This window comes from Cetorhinus maximus, chromosome 11 (genome assembly GCF_964194155.1).
Source record: "Cetorhinus maximus chromosome 11, sCetMax3.hap1.1, whole genome shotgun sequence".
NCBI lineage: Eukaryota > Metazoa > Chordata > Chondrichthyes > Lamniformes > Cetorhinidae > Cetorhinus > Cetorhinus maximus.
In genome coordinates, this window is record NC_135889.1 from 55,295,662 (window position 1) to 55,322,821 (window position 27,160).

Sequence of the window (27,160 nt, forward strand, 5' to 3'; positions counted from 1 at the left end):
CATGTCTCATGATTAAATTGGCTGACAAGACTTATCATCTAAGCTCATTGTTGAAAAATGGCCACCTGGGTGAGGTATCATAGCGTTGCCAATGCATATGGAACCATGCAGCAATAAAAGATTCATTAGATACTGGAGAGCTGCTACAGGTTTGGAAGCCATAAAATGTAGCCTTTGTATTTAAGTAAAGGGAGAATTAGACGTAGATAGTTGCCATGATCTTATTGAATGGCAGAGCAGGCTCAAGGGGCTGAATGGCCCACTCCTCCTATTTCTTATGATCTTACAAGCATGTTAGCCACTATATCAATAGTAAGGAAGTATTGGAAATTAAATGAAGGATTGATACCCAAGAATCCTGTTTCTCTCACACACTGGTTAAAACAAGAAACATACAACCAGATAGAAAGTCCTGGAATTATTTAAGAAACAGTTGGATCCTGCAAGGGAAAGACTGTGGGCGAACAGCTTGGATTTAGGAGAGGACGAACCCCATGACTCAATTTGCAAATAAAATCGATATTGGAAGTTCCTTTGGTACAGTTTGTTTGGACTTTCCTTTTACAAAGTCCCACATGAAAGACTATAAATTAACTAAAAGCTATAGGTTATCCAGGGGAGAATGTAGGACTTGATAGCAAATTGGATTTTTTTAAAAAGTGCTGTTTGAGAGAAACTTAGGCTTGGATGTTTCTAGGATGTGGCATTGATTTTCCTTTTTCAGTATCCAATACCTTCTGTCGTTTCTTGATATCATGTGGAGTGAATCAAATTGGCTGAAGACTGGCATGTGATGCTGGGGATTCAGTAGGAGGCTGAGATGGAACATCCACCCAGCACTTCTGGCTGAAGATGATTGCAAATGCTTCAGCCTTGCCTTTGGTGCTGATATGCTCGGCTCCCCCATCATTGAGGAAGTGGATATTTGGGGAGCCTCCTCTTTAATTATCCTCCACCGTTCATGACTGGATATGGCAGGACTGCAGCTTTTAGATCTGATCCGTTGGCTGTGGGATCGCGTAGCTCTGTCTACCGCATGCTACTTCCACTGTTTTGCATGCAAGTAGTCATATGTTGTAGCTTCACCAGGTTGTCACCTCATTTTTGCATATGCCTGGTGCTGCTCCTGGCAGGTCCTCTTGCACTCTTCATTGAACCAGGGTTGATGCTGTTGTTTGATGGGAATGGTAGAGTGGAGAATATGCCTGGCCATAAGGTTACGGATTGTGGTTGCATACAGCTCTGCTGCTGCTGATGGGCCACAGTGCCTCATGGATGCCCAGTTTTGAGTTGCGAGATCCATCCCATTTAGCACGGTGGTAGACAAGACTTGGTCTCCACAAGGACTGTGCAATGGTCATTGCTACCAATACTGTCGTGGACAGATGTATCTGCGACAGGTAGATTGGTGAGGATGAGGTCAAGTAGCTCTGAAGAAGAGTCATATGGACTCGAACTGTTAATTCTGTTTCTTTCTCCCACAGATACTGCCAGACCCGCTGAGTTTTACCAGAATTTTCTGTTTTTATTTCAAATTTCCAGCATCCGCCGTATTTTGCTTTTATGTGAGGTCAAGTAGATTTTTCCCTTTTGTTGGTTCCCTCACCACCTGCCACAGACCCGTCTAGCAGCCATGTCCTTTAGGGCTTGGTCAATAGTGGTGTTACTGAGCCACCCTTGGAGATGGACATTGATGTCCCCAGCCAGAAGTACATTCTGTGCCCTAGCTACCCTCAGACCTTTTTCCAGTTGGTATATTCAACATGCAGGAGTACTGATTCATCAGCTGAGGGGAGGGATGGGAGAATGCAGTAGGTTGTAATCAGCAGGAAGCTTCCTTGATCCGATGCCATGAGACTTTATGGGACCCAGAGTCAATGTTGAGGACTCCAAGGGCAACTCCCTCCATACTGTATATATCACTGTGCCTTCACCTCTGGTGGGTCTGTCCTGCTGATAACAGGACATACACAGGAACGGTGATGGTGGTGTCTGGGGCACAGTCATACATTCAGAATCATATTTTGCAGACAATGTTGCTTGACTGTTCTGTGGGACAGGTCTCCCAATATTAGCACAAGCCACCAGATGTTAATAAGGAGGACTTTGCAGGGTTGACAGGGCTGGGTTTGTCGTTGTCATTTCCGGTATGTAGGTCGATGCTGGGTAGTCCATCCGGTTTCATTCCTTTTAGACTTCGTAGCAGTTTGATGCCACTGAGTGTCTTGCTAAACCATTGCAGAGGACATTTAAGAGTAAACCATGTTGCTATGGGAATGGAGCTGCATGTAGGCCAGGCCAGGTAAGAATGGCAGATTTCCTTCCCTAAAGGAATACTAAGGGAATTGTGGGATATGGGTATAGACCAGGAAGGTAGAGTTGAGTAGCAGATCATTTATGATCGCATGGATCATATTTCTTACATTCTTATTATTTTCTTGCTAATGATGCTGATGGATACTTAAATTGCCATTCCATGGTTTTTCAATGAAGGTGGTGGGTTTTGAATCTCCCTTAGTTTCTGCACGCTTATAAAATTAGTTGTGTTGAGATGAAGACAGCTTATCAGAGGCAGAGATGCATAGTAGGTACCATTTCTTACAAAGATCCAGTAAGATTGAAAAACCTGTAACTCCCATTATAAAATTATATTAATCAGTATAAATTCAAAGGTTGAAGCTGGATTCTTCAAAAACTTTAAAGATATAATTGTAGGGAATTAATGAATTTCTATCTTGAACTTCCAATGTTCCTCCTGTTTGTTAATATGAGGATGATCAGAACATGGAAGAGAACAGGATGGAAACCAGGAGTCTTGAACATCATTTATATCGGAATCATCTAACCTGTTGGGATCGACACCAGAGTGTACAAATTAAAGAGACCCTGTCTGAATTTTTTCAGCTGGCAGTGTATAAGAAGGCTTTGACTTCTGGTGTAGGCAGTAGATACGTTGGCTGTCAGCATCCGACCTGTAGCCTCTTTCTCCCAGTCAGTGACTGTAAAGGTGACAGCCACTCTTAAATTTTTATGCAATCCAATTTTATCAGTAACATAAAACACACAAACCAATCACTGCATTAAACCAGTGATTAATGCCATCTTCAAGCTGGCCTCAGATTTTGTTACCTTCCTGTGCACCCACAAAACCAAAGTGAAAGAACAATCTCGGTGGGATTTCCTCAAGTGCAGGATGAAGTTGTTGCAGTCGATGTGGGAATAATGAAAATACCCTCAATTTAACCGATAGGAAGGAATTTAATTTGCTGTGCATGTTGCAAATTATGTAAGCCATTACATTCTGTATGACAGTCTAGGTTAACCAAGAAACCGCTAGAGCAGTAAGATGGCCAATAGGACACCAGGAGTACCTGCTTCAGCAAGGGCTAATGAAACTTCTCCAATGTTTGAAAACTGAAACATTCATTGCTAACAAATGACATTTGAGCAGTTCACTGGAATTCTGAAGTAGTGCTTCTATTGCTTGGAAAAGTTATGATAAATCTACAGTACAGTTCAGTAAGGGTGCCAAAAATTGTTGTGGCTTGCTATGCACTCCAAAAATTTGTAGGTAAGAAGTAATTGGGTCTTCAAAGTACAGAAGAGAAGGAGAAAGTAGGTGGGGGCAACGATGTCCTAACCATAATCAGAGTGTCTAGGAGAGAGTGAAAAGGTGGCATAAGACAACCTGTGGCCAACAGCACATGGTGTCAGACAGGATATCGTCATCGTCTGTTTCCAGTAAAATGCTTATACTTCCTCTGCAGACAACAAAATACTTTTGTAAATCCCTATAGCATTGTTCTCAGATAAACATTGTTAAACTCTCAGTGAAAGTATACCTTCAATCCTGTCCCTTTTTTCTTGTCTTACTTAAAAGCTGTTCATCTCCAACAACTTCGAGTTCTGATGAAAAGCCATTGACCTGAAACACTACTTTTGTTTTCCTCTCCACAGAAGCCGCTGGTCCTGTTGAGTGTTTCCATTATTGGTGATGTTAGAATTCCTTGTTAAGAATGACAAGTCAGTCTTGCAAGATTGCACATGATTTGGTGGTGTTTCTCAGCTGGCAGATCCAAACTAAAGAGATGTGAGCTGCCAGCTGAAACATTGTCCAGAACCATTATCTGCAACAAATATGGTGTTAACACCACATTTGTATTCAAGACTTTAATACTTTAATCTCTTTTTCAGCTATAGTATCAGGTGGCAGTAATAAAGCCGAACATTTTTATGATTTTGTTGCTGAAGATTGAGAGAGCTACACAGAATCCGATACCTTCTAACTGGGTCAACACAGGATATTGCTTGCTTGGTGCATGTTTTTTTCAGAATGCTTCTATGGCTGCATTCAAATTAGATTTATTTTTATGACCTGAAGCTGGGAGTATTTTTCTTAAAAGAATTATAGTTTGATTCCTTTTAAGATACAAGAATCCCAAAGCTGAAGATTGCTAAGACCAACAATGGAGGTAGTCTAGCAAAAATCTGTAGTGTAATTTAGACCAAATCCACTTAAATCAGATTATGGAAAAATAAATTCAGGTTGAATTTTGTGCTTTGATATCATTCAGCTACAGGTTTGAGGACAGTATGCTCATGGGAGTCTATAGACCGGACAGTATTTGACTAAAGGCAGAATAAAAAAATCAGATTATGCACAAACTCTTCAATTAGAATTCTGACTGTGTTATAGGATGTACATTATATTTATACAGGATATATTTACTCAGACTTTCGTAAAGATTGGGGGGTGGTTTATAAATATTTACTTTGCTAATTTATTTTTATCCTTAACAGGTAATTTTGGTATCTGCCAACAAGCTTACACGGTATATAGAACCATGCCAATTGACAGAAGAATTTGGAGGTTCGCTTTTGTATGACCACATAGACTGGCTGAATAAAAGATTGGTTAGTATTGTGAAGCTACAAATATTATAAAGTCAGCACATAAAATATTAGTATATTGATACATTAAGATAATGAGATATATATAGTAAAGGCTATTCTGCATATTTAAAAATATTACCTAACAGACTGTACCTCATGAATTCCCTGAGAAAATGAGGAACAAAATCTGAAATGTATCTGATTCTTTAACCATCATCTGTTTGGGGCAAGAAGTTCAAAAAAATTGCAGATAATCTTTGATAATAGTGAACTGAATTGTGAACCGTCAAAAAATCAGTGGACCGTTCAGTTTACCAGTTTACTGTCAGCCCTTGAGAAGGGGGCTGGTGGGTCGCCTTTTTAAACTGCTGCTGTCTGTGCGGTGAAGGCAATTACACTGTGCTGTTAGCCGGGGTGGGGGGAGTTCCAGGATTTTGACCCAACGATGATGAAGGAATTTATTTCCAAGTCAGTTCAATTGTCTACTAATGTATGAAAGATGTGCTGGCCCATATGTTTTTGGAAAAAACTTATAACTTACATTGGGGGTTATTGTTCCTTTAAGAACTAGATTTCTCTGGAAGATGATTTCTCGTAAAAGGCAACTTGCTTCCAGTAAGTGATTATGCCTGGGAGAGTAGATTCCTGTATGGCTGGTTCTGTTTTTCAAGCATTTTAGCTTAGAACAAGCTGGCTGCAAGGAACATTTCTTTCAAGCTGAATTCATTTTAAATTCTGTGCGCTAGCTAAAAATGTTTAAACCCTTTGATAATTGAAGGACTGTATTAACAGTGAGTTAGACTTCTGGGATAGCCAAGCTGAGAAGAGAGAGAGAAAGGCCCTGCATGTAACACTCCTGTGTTAAAGCGCATTGGAACCAGGAGAGTTCTGACCCGAGGTGGCTATGCTTAAGATGCTCATGATGCCTGTGTTGAACTGGAAGTCTACAACCACTGGGTGGTTGGATTAAATTTGAAGTGACAACCTTACTGGAAGTAAGCGAAAGGCCCAAGAAATCTCAACCTTTAATTGAATCTTTGAAACAATATTCAGACTGAGTGGTTAATCTTCCAATTTCTGCTAACTTGAGTTTTGGGGATGTAAGACAAATGGATGTAGAAGGAAATTTAAATTCAGAAGTTTGGTTTAAGTTCAGAGTATAAGCAGCTGTATTCATTGTACTTCAAATATCTTTAATGTAACTGACTATATAGAATAGGGTATGGTTAGTAGTATTTGCGTTCTTTGATTTTTTTTGTTATAAAATCCTTTTGTTTTAAACGGTGAAACTTGCAACTTCATTGTTAATAAATACCAGGGTTTTCGAATTTCCAAAATATATCATAACTTTACTGGTCTCTACTGAGATCATAATAAAGGTAATACAATTTTGATAGAGAATACGAATCTGGCAGGAATTAATCTGGAAAATTATAGTGAAAATAAAATGGGAAACCTGCCTGGGAACTGAGTGGTATCATGAATTAGGCACTGGCTTTTTACTGTTGGAAGAAGAATCCAAATCCTGCATGAACAGATAGGATTGATTATCATCTGTGACTGTAAAGGTTCCTATTGAAATGAGTTTGGGCAGTCTCAGTCCAGGTCCTAGTGGGCATTAGATTACTGATCTGTCCCTAATTTAGGCCAAAGTGGCAATGCATTGCCGTTATGTAATAGTTGGAAAACTGTGATATTGTTCTACCAGGATGCACATCTGAAATTGGGGACAACACACTTTTAGAGAAGTGCTAGCTTTACTATAAATTATCTCTTGAGTGCTTGAAACTGATACTAGATCACTGAAATGGAAAATGTTCCATTCATAAAATAAATATCTTATTGAATGCAGCATGTTAGAAAAACAAATGACTCAAGTGGTCACAGAAGCAATAGGATGGGAGTGACTACTGCAATCATCCTGAAACTAAAGACATGGGGTGGAATCGTCCAGATTTCCACCAAGTGCGGTAGTGAGCGGAAAAAAAGAACGTTTTACCCGCTGGCCGCAATGGCAGCTTTTGACACTATCCTCCCAATCCCGCCTCATTAATCATTCATTCCTGGGAAACACACTGTTTCGATGGCAGGCAGGCTCTCATTTGCTTGCCATGCCGTCACCTTGCCACTTCCTCACGTCGACTGCCATATTTAATGTGCAGCAGTGCACTAGCCTCTGTGCTTCCAGCCCAGGACTGCTGCACGGAAGACATGGCCCCGAAAGGCAAGAAGACTGTAGCCCCCCCTAATTCAGTGAAGCGTCCCTGGAGCGCCTTTTCGACACCATGGAGGCCCACCATGAGAAAGGTGAAATGGTAAAAAGTAGTCAACATGGCTGCATAGGTGATGGATCTCGAATGTCAAATCCACAAGAATGTTTTGAGGAAATCAGTGGATTTAATACAGGCAAAAATTTTTAACACCGGTGTTTGATGAAGTACTACATAGGTATGGAATAGAAGGGAAATTTTTGAGGTGGATAGCTAACTGATTGTGTCAGTGGATGTAAGGGATAATTATTAAGTGTTACAATGTTGAAGTTTATATGATTACTATGTTTTAGGACAGGATCGTCATGATTTCAAAGAGGGTTATACCTTGGGACTGTATCTTTAAATTTAGGATGAGAGGAATTATGTGATCTGTGTTGGAGTCTACCCAACTGTAAAAGTTGGGTTGTAATTAGTAAGGATCAAAGGGAAAATTCAAATTGTGTTACTGAGAGGGAGGTGACTGATATTTACATTTGAGGACAATCATAGCTGTTGATCTGTCCACAATCAAAAGACTTTAAGTCTCCTGAAACCCATAAAGATGTTTCTGGTATCAAGATTGTAAATAGTTGTGCTGAAACCTACCCCTTAGTTCTTCTGGTTCAAAAGAGTTGGAAGTGTTGATGTCCTTCAGGTTTTTCTCTTGGATCAGCCTTTCTTTGAAAAGGATCCACTGTCCTTACTGTTCGCCTGCAGTCTACACTCCAATTAACAACAGTCTTGTAAAGCTGCTGTCCTTTTTCTCTGTTGATGATGCCCTCCAAGGGAGAGAGGAACACCTGCATGTCTCCAAGATGTTCTTGGCTCTTTGGAAAGACCCTGTGGGAAACTGAATTCCTCGTAACAGTGACTTGGCAAGGGAAGAGTAGGAGTAGGAGTTGGATGATGGAGAGGCTTAATCTCAGACTTATGCCAGGGAGAGAACGGAGAGTTAGGGAACGGAGTTAGGAGCAAGAACCAAAAACAATGGCTTTAGTTTTCCTAATATTTAAGTGGAGGAAATTTCTGCTCATCTAGTACTTAATGCTAATAAATAATTGTGGACAATTTTGATACCTGTGCAACATCTAGATCTGTTTTACGATCTTCATAAGTATTCCTTTTGTTCTTATTTTGAGAACTGTAATTGAACTGTCATCTAATAAATTACACCATCTACTTATTAAGTATTGCTGTCACTTTCATTGAAAATGTAGCTTTTCAGTATGGAGGCAAGGGAGTATCGGGTAGATTTTGTAAGCAACAGAAACCATACCAATTGAACATGCAAACATGTTTTAACCTCAAGGGGACAAGGCAAGTGCCTATCTCCCCTCCTGGGCCTCATCTGCACGATGCCAGTCAACTCCTGCTCCTTTTGGCCACAAGGAATGTAAACAAAAATTACCTTGAATGGTCTCTTTTGGTGAAAGAGTCTTTTCCCACTGTCTCCACCTAGTGATATAGCCACAATAAGGCTACAGTTAAAATTGCGTTTGAGGCTGGATGATGTAATTGTCAGATCTATTGTACATATTTCAAGAAGGATCCCACCAATTCCAGTGAAGTGTCCTTGCTGCCTATCAGAAGAGCAGGTTAAAATTAAAAGACTGCAGAATCCATACAGGATGTCAATGTGTAAGTCACCTATCTAATTTCAACTGCCTGCCCAGTAAAGTTAAAATTATCCCTTCAGACTTTAATAGTAAATAGAACTGTCACTCCATCACCCTTTGTAAATATTGAGAATTATGCTGACTTATAATTTTATATTTAAATAATATGGTTGTAGGAATTTTGAAATGCTAGCTCTGTCTTACAGTGATACATTTATGATATTACAACTAAAGACATCAGGAAGGCTTGAAATGCCTAGGGATGAGAAGTGGGTTACTGTTGTGGCATACCGCCTACTTTGTCTCCTTATATTGACATACAGAAAACATACAACTTAGTGCTTTAACACTGAAACAGGATGTCAGTGATATTAAACTAAATACAGACAACTCACTGTAGCACATTCCCATTGGCATGCTAGCACATGTCTTCTGGGGATTGAGGAATTTTCAGAAGGAGACACTTCAGACTTTTGTCACCTTGCTGATCGGAATGCCTCTTCTGCTTTGCTTATAATAGCAGAAGGCACATGTACAACTCAATAGCATGAAAGAACAAGGACCCGCCCATCTGGAACACTAATGTCCTTTAGGGAAGGAAATCTGTCCTTCCTGCGTCTGGTCTACATGTGATTCCAGACCCACAGCAATGTGGTTGACTCTTAACTGCCCTCTGCAATGGCTTAGCAAGCTATTCTGTTCAAGGGCAATGAAGGGTGGACAACAAATGTTGGCCTGACCAATGGCCCCCCTAGCCCAACAAAGATTAATAGTTAAAAAAAACTTGTACCTGGTTTGGTATCCTTTGGGAAACCATTGCAGTGTAGTGCACAGTGTACCTTATACCTGTGCCAAGAGCTTTAGCTAATACAACTTTCAGCTTTGAGAGCAATGTGGATTTTTTTCTTACCTCCCAAATTATGTTCTTGAGAAATGCCATTACCCAAGGTGCTTTTCAGATTTTTTTCCTTTTTTCTATCTCAGTTGTTTCATTCTCCTCTCAATTTTTCTCTTGCAACTGCCCCTTGTTCGTTTTAATAGCTCAATGAATTGATTGCATTCATTAAATTTCTTCGGGGAATTCTGGTACTGTATGCAATGGTAAGCTTTCTCATTCATTTAAATTCCAAATGCAATCAGGAATTGCTGTTATTCTGCAGTGGAAGAATCACCAGAGACCCCGTCTTATTGCAGAGAGTGCTGACTCAGAATGCTTAGTGTTTGATGCGTACATTGCATAGATTGCCTCACAGCTTCAGGTTGACCATCTGCCAAGAAAAAATAAAGTATGTTTGTGCCTTTTGCTGACTTGTGCTACATGCAGTAAATGTGTGCAAAACGTTGATGAACTGTAACATTAGAGTTGCTGGCATTTCACTTTGTTGATTCAATCAAATTTAAAGATTTCCCATGTTGATGAGTATAATTTAGGTAACTTAAATTTGCACTGTGTAAACTCAATCATTCATGTCACATATGCTGAGAGAGTAGTTTGAACACCCATATTCTGCATAGTGGTATTCCTGGTGACCATTGCACAATTCCATACGTGCAGTGAAAGGAAATGAATAAAGCATCCTTGTTAGAAATTCTCTCAAATCACCGAAAACAATGGGCAGAATAGTCCCAGGTTTGTACTAAGTGCGGTAGCAGGTGTGAAAAAAGACATTTTACCCCCTCCCACGGCCGCAATGGCGGGTTTTCGTGCCGTATCGTCCCCTTCCTGCCTCATTAATTATGCAGCCACAGGAAACACGCCATCTCGCTAGCGGGCAGCCTTTGATTTGTCCGCCATGTCATTACCTCGCCGCTTCCTCATGTTGGCGCCATATTTAAACTGCAGCCGTGCGCACAGTTCTCGATTCTTGCAGCCCAGGACTGCTGTGGTAAAGACATGGCCCCAAAAGCTAAGAAGAGTGCAGCCACCTGATTGTGATGTATCCTTGGAATGCCTTCTGAATGTCATGGAAGTCCGCTGTGATATCATAGAGGTCAACAGCACAGAAAAAGACCCTTTGGTCCATCGAGTCTGCGCCAGCCAAACAAGTATCTAACTATTCTAATCCCATTTTCCAGCACTATGCCCATAGCCTTGTATGCCATGGCATTGCAAGTGCACAAATACCTCGTAAATGTTATGAGGGTTTCTGCCTCTACCACCCTTTCAGGCAGTGAGTTCCAGATTCCCACCACCCTCTGGGTGAAAAAATTCTTCCTCTCACCTCCTCTAAACCTCCTGCCCCTTACCTTAAATCAACGTCCCCTGGTTATTGATCCCTCCACCAAGGGGAAAAGCTCCTTCCTGTCTACCCTATCTATGCCCCTCATAATTTTATACACCTCAATCATGTCCCCCCTCAATTTCCTCTGCTCCAGGGAAAATAACCCCAGTCTATCCAATTTCTCCTCATAACTAAAACTCTCCAGCCCAGGCAACATCCTGGTAAATCTCCTCTGCACTCTCTCTAGTGCAATCACATCCTTCCTATAATGCTGATCCCAGAACTGCACGCAATACTCAAACTGTGGCCTAACCAGCATTTTATACAGTTCCAGCATAACCTCCCTGCTCTTATATTCTATGCCTCGGCTAATAGAGGCAAGTATCCCATATGCCTTCTTAACCACCTTATCTACCTGTCCTGCTACCTTAAGTGACCGATGGACATGTACACCAAGGTCCCTCTGATCCTCGGTACTTCCCAGGGTCCTACCATTCATCATGTATTCCCGTGCCTTGTTTGTCCTGCCCAAGTATATCACCTCACACTTGTCTGGATTAAATTCCATTTGCCACTGATCAGCCCATCTGAGCAGCTTGTCTATATCCTCCTGTAATCTAAGGCTATCCTCCTCACGATTTACCACCCCATCAATTTTCGTGTCATCCGCGAACTTACTGATCAACCCTCCCACATTCAAGTCTAAATCCTTTAGATATACCACAAAGAGCAAGGGACCCAACACTGATCCCTGTGGAACCCCACTGGACACAGGCATCCAGTCACAAGAATGCCCCTCGACCATCACCCTCTGCTTCCTGCCACTCAGCCAATTCTGGATCCAATTTGCCAAATTGCCTTGGATCCCATGGGCTCTTACCTTCGTTATCAGTCTCCCATGCGGGACCTTATCAAAAGCCTTGCTGAAGTCCAAGTAGACTACGTCAAATGCATTGCCAGATGTCAGAGTGGACTTGCCTATGGCGGGGAAAGTGAGTTTGAAGATTTTTTTTAGCTATTTTGGATCCTATTCCCGGGAGTGCAAATCAATTGATATAAAGGCTGCGTTTTTACAGGGGGAGAAGTTTCAACAGGAAGTTTTTTTGAAACCACCCAGAGAAGCCGGGGATGTAGAAGGAAAGCTATGGAAATTGAATAAGTGTGTTTATGGGTTGAATGATGCATCAAGAGTATGGTATTTTTCCATGAGGCCTGTCTTGTTGAAAACAGGTTGCATTCAGTTAAAGGCAGACTCCGTAATGTTCTATTGGTACCATAAGGAGAAACTGGGATCTTTATCATGCATGTTGATGACTTCCTGTGGGGAGGATCTGTAGAATTTGAACAATGGGTAATCGAGAAGATAAAGAAGGAATTCCAGGTCAGGAGTTAGGCTTCTGGGGCCTTTAAATACATAGGTTTAGACATTAAGCAGAGCAAGTTAGGAGTGACATTGAACCAATAATCTTATCTAGAAAATGTTAATTATATCCCAATAACTCATGGTAGATCATCACAAAAAGAGGATCCTGCTACCAAGGAAGAAATGGAACAGTTGAGAAGTTTGATTGGGCTGCTGAACTGGTTGTGTATTCAGACGAGGCCTGACGCTAGTTGTTATGTGTTGGAGCTGAGTACCATGATGAAACATGCTACAGTTGAGCAAGTTCTGAGAGCAAATAAAACACTTCAAAAATTAAATTCTGAGATGTGTGCTCAAGTTTCCAGCCTTGGTGATCCAGAAGATATGAGTTTGGTCATTTTTAGTGATGCTTCACATGCCAATCTTCCAGTTGGGCACTTCAGTGCATCAAGGTTCATCATAATCTTGGTGGGAAAGAACGGTAAATGTTGCCCACTGGCTTGGGAGGCCAAGAAAATAAGGGTAGTGAAAAGCACCTTAGCTGCTGAAACTTTAGCCTTAGTAGAAACATTAGATATGGGGGTCTACTTATCCAATATATTGACAGAAATATTATATAAGGGGAGATGTGGGAAAAGTTTGCCGATAAAATGTTATGTTGATAACCGGTCTCTTTGGGACAACGTTCATTCCACAAAAAGTATCACGGAAAAAAGGCTACGAATAGACCTAGCCAGCATAAAGGAGATGTTAGAGAGAAAAAGAGATCTCTCAGCTAAAATGGGTTGACACAAGTCACCAACTATCAAGAAGTGCCTGCTCAAAAAAATTATTAAATGTGTTGGAAGAGGTGTGTCTTATAATGATGCAATGAAAAATTGATTTTGTTTTATAATTGTGTGTGTGTGTATATGTATATATGTGTGTATATGTGTATATATATATATATGTGTGTGTATATATATATATATGTATGTATATATGTGTGTGTGTATATATGTGTGTGTGTATATATATATATATATATATACACACATATATATACACACATATATATACACATATACATGTGGGAATTATACACGTGGAAATACGCGATATTATTTCCTTTTGTTTAACAAAAAGGTGTTCAAGTTTTTTAATTTTAAAAAGAGGGGAATCTGTTAATATGACAATCATCTTGTTAAAACCAATTGTTAGTTAAACAGGTGATGGGCATTAATTATCCCATCTAAATAGAATAAAAAGGTACAGCTGGAACCCTTTGGGTGGAAGCTACTAGGAAGTTAGCAGCACTGAGGGGCTGTCTTAGGAATAAACCAGCTTTAACTAAGAGACCATCCTGAATTAATTCTTCCACCACAACCTCTTATTGTGAGTAACAACCACTATGGCCCTTAATGGGCCCTACTCTTTCCCTAGTTATCCCCTTATTCTTAATGTGCTTGCAAAATAACGTTGGATTTTCCTTTATTTCACTTGCAAACGCTTTTTCATGCCCCCTTTTTGCTCTCCTAATGTCCTTTTTAAGTTCCCCCCTACACATTCTATATTTTTCTAGGTCTTTCGCTGTTTTGAGCCCTCGATATCTGCCATAAGCCTTCCTTTTTCTGTTTATCCAATCCTGTATATCCCTCGACATCCAGGGTTCCCTGGATTTGTTGGTCCCACCCTTTGTCTTTACCAGAATATGTTGGCCCTGTACTCTCCCTATTTCCTTCTTGAATGAGTCCCACTGCTCTGACGCAGATTTACCTAAAAGTAGCTGCTCCCAATCCACTCTGGCCAAATCATTTCTGATCTTATTAAAATCGACCTTCCCCCTCTTTAGAACTCTGATTTCTGGCCCATCCTTGTCCTTTTCCATAACAACCTTGAATCTAACGTAGTTATGATCACTATCTGCAAAATATTCCCCCACTGATACCCCTACCACTTGCCTGGCTTCATTCCCTAAAATTAAGTCCAGGACCGCCCCCTCTCTTGTAGGGCCTTCTATGTACTGGCTTGAAAAGCTCTCCTGGATGCATTTTAAGAATTCCGCTCCCTCTATGACTATGACTAACCCAGTTAATGTTGGGGAAGTTGAAATCCCCCACTATTACTACCCTATTATTTTTACACTTCTCTGAAATTTGTCTACATATCTGCTCTTCTATTTCTCCTGACTGTTTGGGGACCTATAGTACACAGCTACTTGAGCTCCGAGTTACAGAGCTTGAGCGGCAGCTGGAGGCACTGAGGTGCATCCGCGAGGCAGAGATTGCTCCTTTTTTATTTTTAAGTTCTACCCATATGGCTTCATTTGAGGAGCCTTCTAAGATGTAATCCCTCCTTTACTGCTGTAATTGATTCCTTGATCAATATTGTGATACCCCCTCCTCTTTTACAACCTCCCCTGTCTCGCCTGAAGACCCAATATCCTGGAATATTGAGCTGCAAATCCTGCCCCTCTCTCAGCCATGTCTCTGTGACAGCAATGACATGATACTTCCATGCGTTAATTTGTGCCTTCAACTCATCTGCCTTATTCGTCAGACTCCTTGCATTAAAATAGATACCATCCAACCTTGCCAAGCTCCCTTGTGCCTTAATTGGCCTATAATTTCTATGCCTTCCAGACTCCCTTGCTCTGTCTTCTAATTTTGGCTGTGCATCTCCTCCTGCTGAACCTCCTCTCAGGATCCCATCCCCCTGCCAAGTTAGTTTAAATCCTCCCCAACAGCACTAGCAAACCACCCCGCAAGGATGTTGGTCCCATTCCAGTTCACATGCAACCCGTCCGTCTTGTACAGATCCCACCTCCCCCAGTAATAGTCCCAATGTTCCAGAAATCTGAAGCCCTCCCTCCTGTACCATCTCTCCAGCCACGCATTAATCTAACCTCCTATTTCTAAACTCACTAGAGCGTGGCACCGGAAGTAATCCAGAGATTACTACCTTTGAGGTCCTGTTTTTTAACCTGCTTCCTAGCTCCCTAAATTCTGCTTGCAGCACCTCATCCATCTTTTTACCTATGTCTTTGGCACCAATATGTCCCACGATCTCTGTCTGTTGGCCCTCCCCCTTTTAAATGCCCTGCAGCCGTACAGTTACATCCTTAACCCTGGCACCAGGGAGGTAACATACCATCTTGGAGTCATGTCTACGGCCGCAGAAACACCTGTCTGTTCCCCTTACTATCGAGTCTCCTACCACTATTGCTCTTCCCCTCTTTTTCCTCCCCCACTGTGCAGCTAAGCCACTCACAGTGCTATGAGCATGGCTATACTCCCCAGAGGAACTGTCACTCTCACCGTTTTGCAACACAGAAAAATGGTTCTCAAGCGAGATGTACCCTGGGGATTTCCTGACTACCTGCCTGACACCTTTCTTCTGACTGATGGTCACCCATTCCCTCTCTGTCTGCACTTCCGTAAGCTGTGGGGTGACCACATCTAAAAACGTGCTATCCACGAAACACTCAGCCTCACAGATGCACCTCAGTGCCTCCAGCTGCCGCTCAAGCTCCAAAACTCGGAGCTCAAGTAGCTGGAGCTGGTGGCACTTCCTGCACACGTGGTCGGTCAGAGCGCAAGGAGCATCTAGGACGTCCCACATGTTGCAGGTGGTACATAACACGGGACTGAGCTGCCCTGCCATGCCTTTAGTTGAAAAAAACCCCTTACTTTAAGTTAAATACAGTTTTAAAAAAAAAGTTAAATTATTTATGTACTTTAAATAAAGACTAGAACTCGTAACTTTCCTTAGCTTAATCTATTTTAAACTGGAGAAAAACACTTACCCACTACTCACCAATCATCTCTTACCTTTGTACTGACGTCACTTTTTGAAGCTTCCCCGCACTTGCCCTGGTACTGATCTTCGCCGCTTTCTCGTGCTGTCTTGTGCTGTCACTCTTGTTATTTTCAACAAGAGCTGACTTCAGGACACTCTGCCCAGACTGCTTCATCATGATGCTGACTGCAGGACACACTCTTCCCAGACACTATACCCCCTGCTCTGGCCACAGGAGGCCCATCAGCCTCACCACTCTGGCTTGGGATACGGTGGCAGAGATGATCAATGCTAACAGTGCACACAAGAGGTTGGCCATCCATGCTGAAAACGGATGAATGATCTCATTCGTGCTGCCAGGGTACATCAACCATCTCACCATTCTAATCTCTCAAGCCCGTCACACATTCACTGGTATCTCAATCACTGCCAGCTCAAGGGGCATCACTCACTCTCTCACATACCCTCACATCTCCGTCTGGCCTCATCTCATCTGGAGACTGCCTCCTCAGCCCTCACTATCTTGAGGCCGCTTGCACAGGTCAACATGTGTCCCCACACACACCCTGGGATAACCCCCTTCGCCAGTACTGTCAAGCTACCCCCGCTTTATGGTTGGTCTGGTAGATAGAGACCTGCCTGTGAGCCCCCGCTAAAAGTGATGTGGTGCTGCCTGTGAAGCCAGGCGCTGATGACCGTGAGTGTTGCCTGAAGCAAAATTGGCAAACAAACCGCAAAGTACAGCTCGCCAGGTGCATGTTGCTTTTGTACAGTTGTGAAACAGGTCGGCATGCAATCACACCACTGTGCCTAGATGATCCAGTGTGGGGGGATGATTCTGGCGATCAGGGCTTATAATGAGATGCTAACATATTGAAATAAGGTTCCTGATGAGTGGCGGTGGAAAACACAGACCGCCATTGACAGGTTGAGCGGATGATCGCAAAATGGTCTCACGACGGCATAAAACCAATCTTTGGCCTTCTTGCCATATTATCTGCTCACGCCCGCTGCCAATGGGACCGGATAATTCTGCCTAATAACTTTATTTACATGGACATACACAACAATACCGTTTTTCATGTTTACCATCAAGTGCATTATTGGACTGATGTAATTTTTTGACCTTTTGCAGGTTGAAGTATTTATAATTTAAAAAGCACATGGGAGCATGGAAAACTGTTTGGATTATCACTAGTATTACTTAAATTTAATCATAAAGGCCAGTTTATTGTCCACAAGGGACCCATTATCCTTTGGAATCTTCTTCTGAAGAAATTAACATAAACAATTACTACAAATCAATCCTCCTTTTCTCTTTTACTCCTGCAGAATCGTTCTCTTGAGTCAAACTGCCTCCCGTGAAATTCAGCAGTTGACCTAAATGGGAAAATTCAACAATTTTTAAATTGTATTTCTTTTGAACCCTGCAGTAACAACCATGTAATAAAATCAGGTTACTAATACAAGTAACCATTGATGCATAATAAGAAAGAAGCAAAACTAATCAGGTATAAACTAATTTTTAGCTGAAAGATTCCACGTAATAGCGATCCAAAACATGGTATCAAATATGAAGCACTTTTATGTTTACAGGAATAGAAATGCAGCATTGTTCAACAAAATTAGAAGGGGTGGATCACTTAAGATGTCAAACAATTTTGTTGACAAAGTTGCAGTGATTAAGAAATGTCTATTTTTCTTCAATATGGTTTTGGTGAATCAAAAGAATTTTTTCAGATTTTTGCTAATCTTTTACTGAATGAAAAGTAACCTTTTATTAACCAGATCTTTATTGTTGAATCCTAATGGTATTCTGCATCTGTTCTGCGCAAGTTAGTTTTAACTTGAAGCTCAGCTTGAAAGTGAAATATTTGAGGAGAAAACATTTTTCTCGTTCAATTTAGGTCTTTGAAAAGTTTACAAAAGAATCTACATCACTGCTGGATGAACTAGCTCTAATTAATAATGGATCCGAGAGGGGCAGTCAACAGGAGAAAGAAAGGTAGGAATAAAATGTGCATGTTTGTAGATTTGTAGTTTCATTTACCAAGTACTAAGATTTTATGTTTATTCTCTAATCTGCTTTATAGTCATTATACTAATTCAGCCTCCGATTTCTTTAAGATTACTACTTGCTCTACTTTTTCTATCTTGTGGATCGTAGATGTTCTATTAATCATTAAAATTTTTATTCTGTTTCTTCACAAGATGCAGATTTTTGCCTCTGATATTTTCAAGTCTATAGATGTTAAAGACTTTGGGCTAGATTTTTCCGTTGGTCTTCAGGACACTGCCGTTGGGCTCAAATATGGCTCAGAAGCCTGCACTGTGGGGGAAGCAGTCATCTTGGGGTGATTTTCCCCAACTTGGCCAATTAGTGGCCAGAGGGTAGGCTGACTATCCAATTAAGGACAGGGGGTGGACTCTCAAAGCTGAAAGGCCAACAGGAGGCTCTGCAGCTCAGAAGGAGCAGCAGGCTGGATTTACAATGAGTGAGTGTTAGGGTGCCCCTAAACGGAGGTGCCGTCTCTCAAACTTCTGCTGATAGGAGGCTGCCTCCAGGGAGCTAAAGTGATCCCTGATGCCTATGGGGACCTGGAGGCTGACTGGAAAATTGATAATCCCTTAAGTAGTTGAATTGGTCTGCCTACCCACTCTCATCCTGTTTCAGGGAAAATGGCCCCTAGGATATTAGGGCAGATGCTTGATTTTTAAAAGGAAGAAAGAGTGGTAGCTACATTCACATATCCCATTTTCAGAATCAATATCCTTGACCTTGATTTCAGTAAAAATTCACAAAAGAATAACGCATTCACCAAAACCTTCAATTTCAGAGTGGGGGTAAAACACCAATTATAAAGTATTTACAGCGTAGAAACAGACCATGTAACTCAACAGGCTCAGGCTGGTGTTTATGTTCCATAGAAGCTTGCCCTTCCTTTACTCATTGAACCCCATCAGCATATTGTTCAATCTCTTTCTCCCTCATGCTATTTGCCTCAGCTACTTCCTGTGGCAGCGAGTTCCATATGCTTTTCTGTTCAATCTTTCCATTGGAAAGGAAAATCAGGCTGGGGTTTTAATGGCCAGCCAATCTGATATTGCGCATTTTTCATCCATTTGAATGTTGAAAGTTCTGCCCATGTCTTCCACTGTAAGTATTAGAGTGCAGTGTTTTAATTTAACCCATCTAAATAACCTTGTTTCTATCAGTTTGCTGATGTTAACCTGTTTCTGGTTAACAACAGACAAAATTCTAGACAGTTTTCACAAATAGCATTTAATAATAGTAATATGGCTTCCAGAATGATTACAGGCCAAGGCCCCTATTAATAAAGCAATGCTCGAGATGTGCAATATTTCAGATGGCTATAAAGCTCTACTTAAAACGAGTTTGATGTTAGATGGCATAATATTTTACATAAGCATGGTACTAGGATGCAATAAAACTTCTTAAAAATGAAAGATGTGTTAATAAATTACTCAGGCTGGATTATATTTTTATAAATAAAACCGAATACTGTGCTAGAATAGAACGTGACATTTTTAAGAAAAGACCATGAATGCCGAGAAGCCTATTTCTTTTTCATCCCAACCCATGCAGCTTCTTACCATATCCCTCATTGCTTCTCTGTACAGAACACATCCAGTTATGTTTCAAAAATTCATACTGTGTACTTCAGTGACATTTCCTGTTGACTTATTTCTCAATTATATTGGTGAAAAGGTTCCATATGATTCATTTTTATACTTCTCATTTCCTAATTTTTAACTTGTTTAATGATAAACAGCTTGCATGGATGTGATAAAGAAAAAAAAATGCTGGCAATGCAAAGCAGTCCCATTGACAGAAAAGGAAAAAGATGGGTTAACATTTTAGAGAAAGACGTCTCTTCATAGGGTTAACCTACCTTCAGATGTTGACAGACTCATTGCATCTTCAATTTGTCTGGATTTAAGTTTGTCAATTTTCATCATAACCTTAAATTTCAGTTGGCAGATGAGTATGTAGTATATTGGGAACTATGGCCAGAATTTTCCCGTTGGCGATTTGGGGGCGGGGCCCACTCGCCAACGGGAAAATGACACAGGATGATGTCGGGAGGAACCCCCGATGTCATCCCAGTCCCTTTAAATTTTTAGGAAGGCGGGTGGTCAGCGAAATCAGCTATTCGCCAGCTGACCTGTCAATGGCCTCAATCGGCCATTGACAGAGCAATTAAGATAATTAAAGACCCTGCCTGTCCAACCTTAGGGCTGGAGGGCAGGCCAGGGGCCCCAGCGGGCTTCTGATAATACATGAAACCTCATCCACTGGCGGGATGAGGTTTCATGTCCATTTTAAAAAACTTTAATAAATGTTATGTGATATTTATTAACATGTCCCATTTCGTGTGACATTGTCACATGAGGGGGACATGTTAATAATTCTTCTATTTTTAAGTTTTTTTAGACAGCACTTAGTCTCAGAGAGCAGTGCGCTCTTTCACGCGCATGCACGAAAGAGCACACTTTGACAGATGGGGAATCTCTCCACCCCCCGCACAGGAAGCGCATAGCGCTTCCTGACGGGCAGGCCTTTGGGTGGGCCTTAATTGGCCCACCCACTCAAAATAGCGGCAGGCCCTGTTTCGACGGCGGAGTTTGGCTGCCTGCCCGCCGCCAAGCCGGTCAGGCCTGCCCGCCAACCGAGGCCAAAATTCTGCCCTATGTGCAGCATTCTTGAACTTGTGTTCTTTTCCATTCCAGAAAATTTTGAAAAAGCTAAATCTCATTGCATGCAAGCGATGCTGCATATAGTTGTGCCTTCTCAGAACCTCCTGCAGACCTATGATGGCATTCGTGTAAATTCTTCGTCTTCAGCCAAGCACGTTCTCAGAATTATACCACAGTTTTAAACAAAGAAAGTGTAGATGCCTAATTTGGTATACCTCAATCTGAGATACAGTGTTTACTCTGACTGAGACCAGGATCAACATGTGAAGTTCCAGATAGCTCCTGTACAGTCAACTCCCTAGGGAGCTCCTCAATATAATCGTGCATTCATAGCCATCTGCTGCCATCTGTTGCTCTTTCTCCCCTCCGAATCCTCGTTTTTGATTAAGTTTCCTTGATTCCAACAGTTGGTGCATTTTTAACTTGGACTTCAAGTTAACTGTTAGTTTAAACAGCTTCTGTTTGATGGCTCAAAGCCCATCTGTGACTTGGCATATGAGCTCTGGTAAAGATCTGGAAAAGACCTGGCTATGGATTTTCCCTCAAATTCGGTTTCACATTCATGGACTTGATTGGACATCTAGACCACTTTTCTGCACTGGACTACATTGGGGAAAACACAAGACTTTGCTTCTGTTCAAGAACTGCTTTTATTTTACCTCTTGATCTGCGACCTGTGGAAAGGATCTTGAAAAATCTAGATCTATGTCAAATTTCAAGCTAGGCTTCAAATTCCTGGACGACTTGACATCAAGAAGACATTTCTGCTCTGTACTACACTGGTAATACCATATGAACCAACTTCTGCCTCTGACTTACTGCGCTTCTCTAGGGTGACTGGATTGGCCCATAATTTCACAGAGCATCTCAATGAGCCCATCAAAGGATGCCAAGAAAGGCACAGTGGGAAGCTGTAGGCTTATCTAACAGGGAATCGAGCCTGGAACATTTAACTGGGAGACTGTTGATCGTATATAGTTCTATCTTTGAATAATTAACTCATTATTGTTTTACCAATTTTTGTCGTATGATTGGTACATTTACATTGAATAGAACAGCATAACACAGCCCATTGAGATATCTATGCTGCTCTAATTCTGGCCTCTTGTGCATTCCCAGTGATAATTGCTCCACCATTGGTTGCTGTGCCTTCAGTTGCCTAGACCCCAAGCTCTGAAATTCCCTCCTTGTACCTCTTTGGCTCTCTATCTCGCTTTTCTCCTTCAAGCCATTTTTTAAAATCTACCTCTTTGACAAAGCTTTTGGTCAACTGACCAAATATCCCCTTATGTGGCTCAGTGTCATACTTTGTTTTATAATACTCTTGGGAAAAGTTTTGGATCATTTCATTGGTTAAAGATGCCGTATAAATCTAAGTTGTTATTGTTGTGCATATGATATCATTCAGTACCTGTTAGTGCCACCAGATGGGGTTGCATAATGCACAGATATCCAAGGGCAAACTAAAGTATTTTGCAGTAATATAGTGCTGTCTCAACCCTCTTGAAATGTTTGGCAGTTCAATTTTTATTTTTATGTTCTGGAATTGCAGCCTGTGATTTTGTTTTGCATCTTGTATTGCATCTAGAAAGTTTAACTTGTTGTTTACATTGATAGGCCTGTGGAATACAGTTTTCTTCCTTCTGTGGACCCAGAAACAGTTTTACAAACAGGTAGCCGTTTCTAATAAATATTAAGTGTTTAAAAATATTTTAACTGCCATAGAAAATACTAAATTTTATTATGTAATGAGCCTTTTGAACTGATCAGCTCTGTAAAATCTGGTCCAAGTTGTATCTGTGCATCTGTTTTGGATCGTTTATGTTTGAGCAGCAACTTAAATATCAGTGCCACATTTTAAAAATGATTTGTGTTACCTCTGCTGACAGAATAATACACCTGTGTGTTTATGTGTATGTATTACGATTCAGATAATATCGTGACATTGGACTTTTCAGATGTTTAAAAGGAGAGACTCCTTTTGCATGCACAAGTATTGATGAACACAGATATCACATCAATTGCAGTGACTTTTTTTTTTAGATCATGCCCACTTTTTTGGCAGTTAAACAATTTATTGTTCACCTAGCTTCCAAACGTGTGAATTGGTTAGTATCACAAATAGGCACAGTATCTGCTCACATGCTCTAGCAGTGTCTGTTCCAGTCCCTCCATTTTTGGTTCCTATAAGCAGTATTGTTTCTCCGCTGTCCATCGAGAGAAATAATACTTTTCACATTAGCACAGTTTAAGAATGCTAGCTGCCTGTCAGCGAAGACTTCTCCGATTTTCAGGGATCTCTATGCTTCATGCTAAAATAAAAGCAAAATACTGAAGATGCTGGAAATCTGAAATAAAAACAGAAAATGCTACAAATACACAGCAGATCTGGCAGCATCTTTGGAGAGAGAAACAGAGTTCATGTTTCAAGTCCGTATGACTACTCAAAACTTAACTCTGTTTCTCTCTCCACAGATACTGTCAGACCTGCTGAATATTTTCCAGTATTTTCTGTTTTATTATCAATGTTTCATGCACCTGCTAACCTAGAATAAACTTTGAACGTAAGCCTCTGGTCCAGTGCTACCAATCGCATGCAACCCATTCCCATATTGGATATGTTATGTTCTATGCTTAAAGTGAAAAAAAACAGGCCTATTCTGCTCAGTTATTTCCTTGTGTAATTCAATCCCATATGCCCAACCTTCCTTTTCTACAGACATAAAATAAGTGGGGTCATGAAAGGTTTACAAGGTATAAGCTGTGGCTCTTGGAGTAGCACTCTTGCCATCGTCAAAAGGTTGTGGGACTTATACACAAAAATCTAGGCTGACACTCGAGTGCAGTATTGAGGGAATGCTGCAGTGTCGGAGATTCTACGTTTTGAATGAGCCATTAAACTGAGTCCCCATCCACTCTCTTGGGTGGACATAAAAGTTCTCTGTCGTGGTGCAAACCTTGAAATGACTGAAAATTCTAAGCCCTGCGCCTTGAACCCAGCACTTTCCATCTTCATGGGGCTGGGACTGGAGTAGAGCTGGGATTCACGCATGCGCGATTCGTGGGGGCAGTTGGCCATTTAATTCACTGGCTGCCTTCACTGAAGTGGGACTTAGGAAGAACAGGAGTACGGAATCCAGATTGTACAGAATAGAACAGGTGGAGGAGGTCTGAACTTGGTAGATTCTTTGGATAACTAGGGTATCCCTTTGGAGAGATAGGGCACCCCTTTGAATAGGGTCCAGGGACACCTCAGGGAGATGCAAGGCACCCTATGGGATTGTTAAAAGTGAACATGATTATGCATTTTTTACGCACAAAATCATTGGAACTGTCAAGCTGTCAAAGAGCTGTCCAGCTGTCAAACCTGCCAAAGCTATCCAGGAAGTGGCAGAGCTGTCAATGAACCATCCAAGGATACTAGATGAGTTGGCATGGAGGAGATAAGGGCAAAGGGTTGGCATGGATGGGGCATAAGGAATATGTGGTGGGGGATGGGGCTTAAGGAGCGTGTGGGGGTTGTTTGTGGGGGGGATGTGGGCTGTGATAATTTTTATTTATTTAAACTGTACTGGGACACAGAGGCAGGCCTTGCACCCAGCTTATACCCACACCCGGCAGCCTGCACATTCATTCCAAAGTCACTTGCCCCAACTCCTGTTTCAGCACCCCACTCCCCCAGCCCCTGACCAAAAATCCAACCTGGAGGCAGACATTTTAATCTCCCAACTCAGCAAACCCGACCTGGGGACGAAACTCTGGGCCTACAACTGTGACGACACTTCAAAAGTGCTTCATTGACTGTAAAGCGATTTGGACTTGCTAAGGTTGTGAAAGCTGCTGTAAAAATACAAATCTTTTATTTTAATCTCCATAATCGTTCTTAATTGAACAAAGTTGGTCCTTTTCTGTACTAAAAGATTTTCTAGCCAATTTCCTTTGTGTTTAACTTTTTTTTTGGGTGTCATTGGCAAGGCCAGCATTTATTTCCCATCCCTAACTGCCTTTGAGAAGGCGGTGGTGAGTCCCCTTCTTAAACAGCTGCAGTCCCACAGTGCTGTTAGGGATGGAGATTTTGACCCAGTGACAGTGAAGGAATGGTGATATATTTCCAAGTCAGGGCGGTGTTTGACTTGGAAGGGAGCTTGCAAGTGGTGGGGCTGTTATTGTCCTTGCAAGTGGTAGGGATTATGGATTTGGAATGTGCTGTCAAAGATTGAATTGCTGCATTGCATCTTGTGTATAGTACACGCTGCCGTCATGGTGTGATGATGCTGGAGGGTGTAAATGTTCAAGGTGGTGGATGGGGTGCCAATCTAGGGGCTGCTTTGTCCTGGATTTTGTTTTATTCATTCATGGGATGTGGGCATTGCCGGCTACGTCAACATTTATTGCCCATCCCTAATTGCCCTTCAGAAAGTGGTGGTAAACTGCTGCCTTGAACCACTGCAGTCCATGTGGTGTTGGTACACCCACAGTGCTCCAGGAGGGAGTTCCAGGATTTTGACCCAGTGACAGTGAAGGAATGGCGGTAAATTTCTAGGTCAAGATGGTGAGTGGCTTGGAGGGGAACTTTCAGGTGGTGTTGTTCCCAAGTGTCTGCTGCCCTTGTCCTTCTAGATGGTAGTGATCGTGGGTTTGGAAAATGCGGTCTGATACTTGACGAGTTCCTGCAATGCATGTTGGAGACGGTACACACTGCTGCCTCTATGTATCGATAATGGAGGGGGCAAATGTTTGTTGGTGGGGCGCCAATCAATTGGGCTACTTTTTCCTGGATGGTGTCGAGCTCCTTGAGTGTTGTCGGAGCTGCACTCGTCCAAGCAGTTGGAAAGTATTCCATCACACTCCTGCCTTGCAGATGTTGGACAGGCTTTGGGGAGTCAGGGGGTGAGTTACTTGCCACAAGATTCCTAGCTTTTGACCTGCTCTTGTAGACACAGTATTTTTATGACTAGTCCAGTTCAGTTTCTGGTCAATGGTAACCCCCAGAATGTTGATAGTGGGGGGTTCAGTGATGGTAATGCCATTGAATGTCAAGGGGCGAAGATTAGATTCTCTCTTGTTGGAGATGGTCAATGCCTGGCACTTGTGTGGCGTGAATGTTACTTGCCACTTGTCAACCCAAGCCTGGATATTGTCCAGGTCTTGCTGCATTTGGATCAAAGGTTACGGGGAGAAGGCGGGAGAATGGTGTTGAGAAACTTATCAGCCATGATTGAATGGTGGAGCAGACTCGATGGGCTGAATGACCTAATTTCTGCTCCTATGTCTTATGGACATGGACTGCTTCATTAACTGAGGAGTCACGAATGGTGCTGAACATTGTGCAGTCATCAGCGAACATCCCCACTTCTGACCTTATGACGGAAGAAAGGTCATTGATGAAGCGGCTGAAGATGGTTGGGCCGAGGACACTACCCGGAGGAACTCCTACAGTGATGTCCTGGAACTGAGATGTTTGACTTCCAACAACCGCAACCACCTTCCTTTGTGCTGGTGTCGAGCTTCCTGCATGTTGTTGGAGCTGCACTCATCCAGGCAAGGGGAGAGTATTCCATCACACTCGTAACTTGTGCCTTGTAGATGGTGGACAGGCTTTAAGGAGTCAGGAGCTGTTAGTATTTGTGTGGGGGGTCCAGTTCAGTTTCTGATCAATGGTAATCTTCATGATGTTGATAGTGGGGGATTCAGCAATGGTTGTTCACAAGTTTATTGAGGCTTTATCTTAGATCAAGCTCACTATATGTATTTTTGTGCTCTGATCCAAACTGCCACCATTGCTCCTGTTTTTGTGGTACATTTCATTAAATTTGAAGTGTTGGGAGAGTGGACCAACTTTTTTGTTGACTCCTGAAACTGTCTGTAGCATAAACAGGGAATTTTCCTGATGCAACATGAACACTAAAATCCAGACGCTATTTGAATTGTGTTGTTACTTTATGTACTAGGTGAAGTGTGTGAATGCTAATCACCCAAACAAGTGCTTTCTTAGTTTGACATTAAGTGATAAGATGTCAAACTCTTTTAGCTCCCTTAGGACAGTCTCTATAGTATCTCAGTAGGGGGAATGGAGGAGGGGTGCATGTTACATAACAGCAAGACTTCTCCACTAAGTGGATTTGTTGTAGTGTCTGAATTATGCACATAAAGCAAAAATCATAACGCTTACAAGGGCATAATCTATGCCTGAGAAAATGCTTTTTTTTAATGTTCATTTCATGGGATGTGGGCGTCACTGGCTAGACCAACATTTGTTGCCCATCCCTATTTGCCCTTGAGAAGGTGGTGGTGAGCTGCTGCCTTAAACAGCTGCAG

General features: G+C 41.8%; 1 protein-coding gene across 6 annotated transcripts in view; it reads left to right on the forward strand.

Annotated features, from left to right (window-relative positions):
• The window catches only part of sestd1 (SEC14 and spectrin domains 1), a 153,315-nt gene that overhangs the window by 65,890 nt on the left and 60,265 nt on the right, over nt 1–27,160 (forward strand). For all 6 annotated transcript variants that reach the window (XM_078551950.1, XM_078551951.1, XM_078551955.1 and 3 more), the window contains 3 exons: nt 4,801–4,914; nt 18,031–18,128; nt 22,460–22,515. In XM_078551950.1, the coding sequence (XP_078408076.1) occupies nt 4,801–4,914; nt 18,031–18,128; nt 22,460–22,515 (268 nt within the window). The remainder of the gene's footprint in view (nt 1–4,800; nt 4,915–18,030; nt 18,129–22,459; nt 22,516–27,160) is intronic.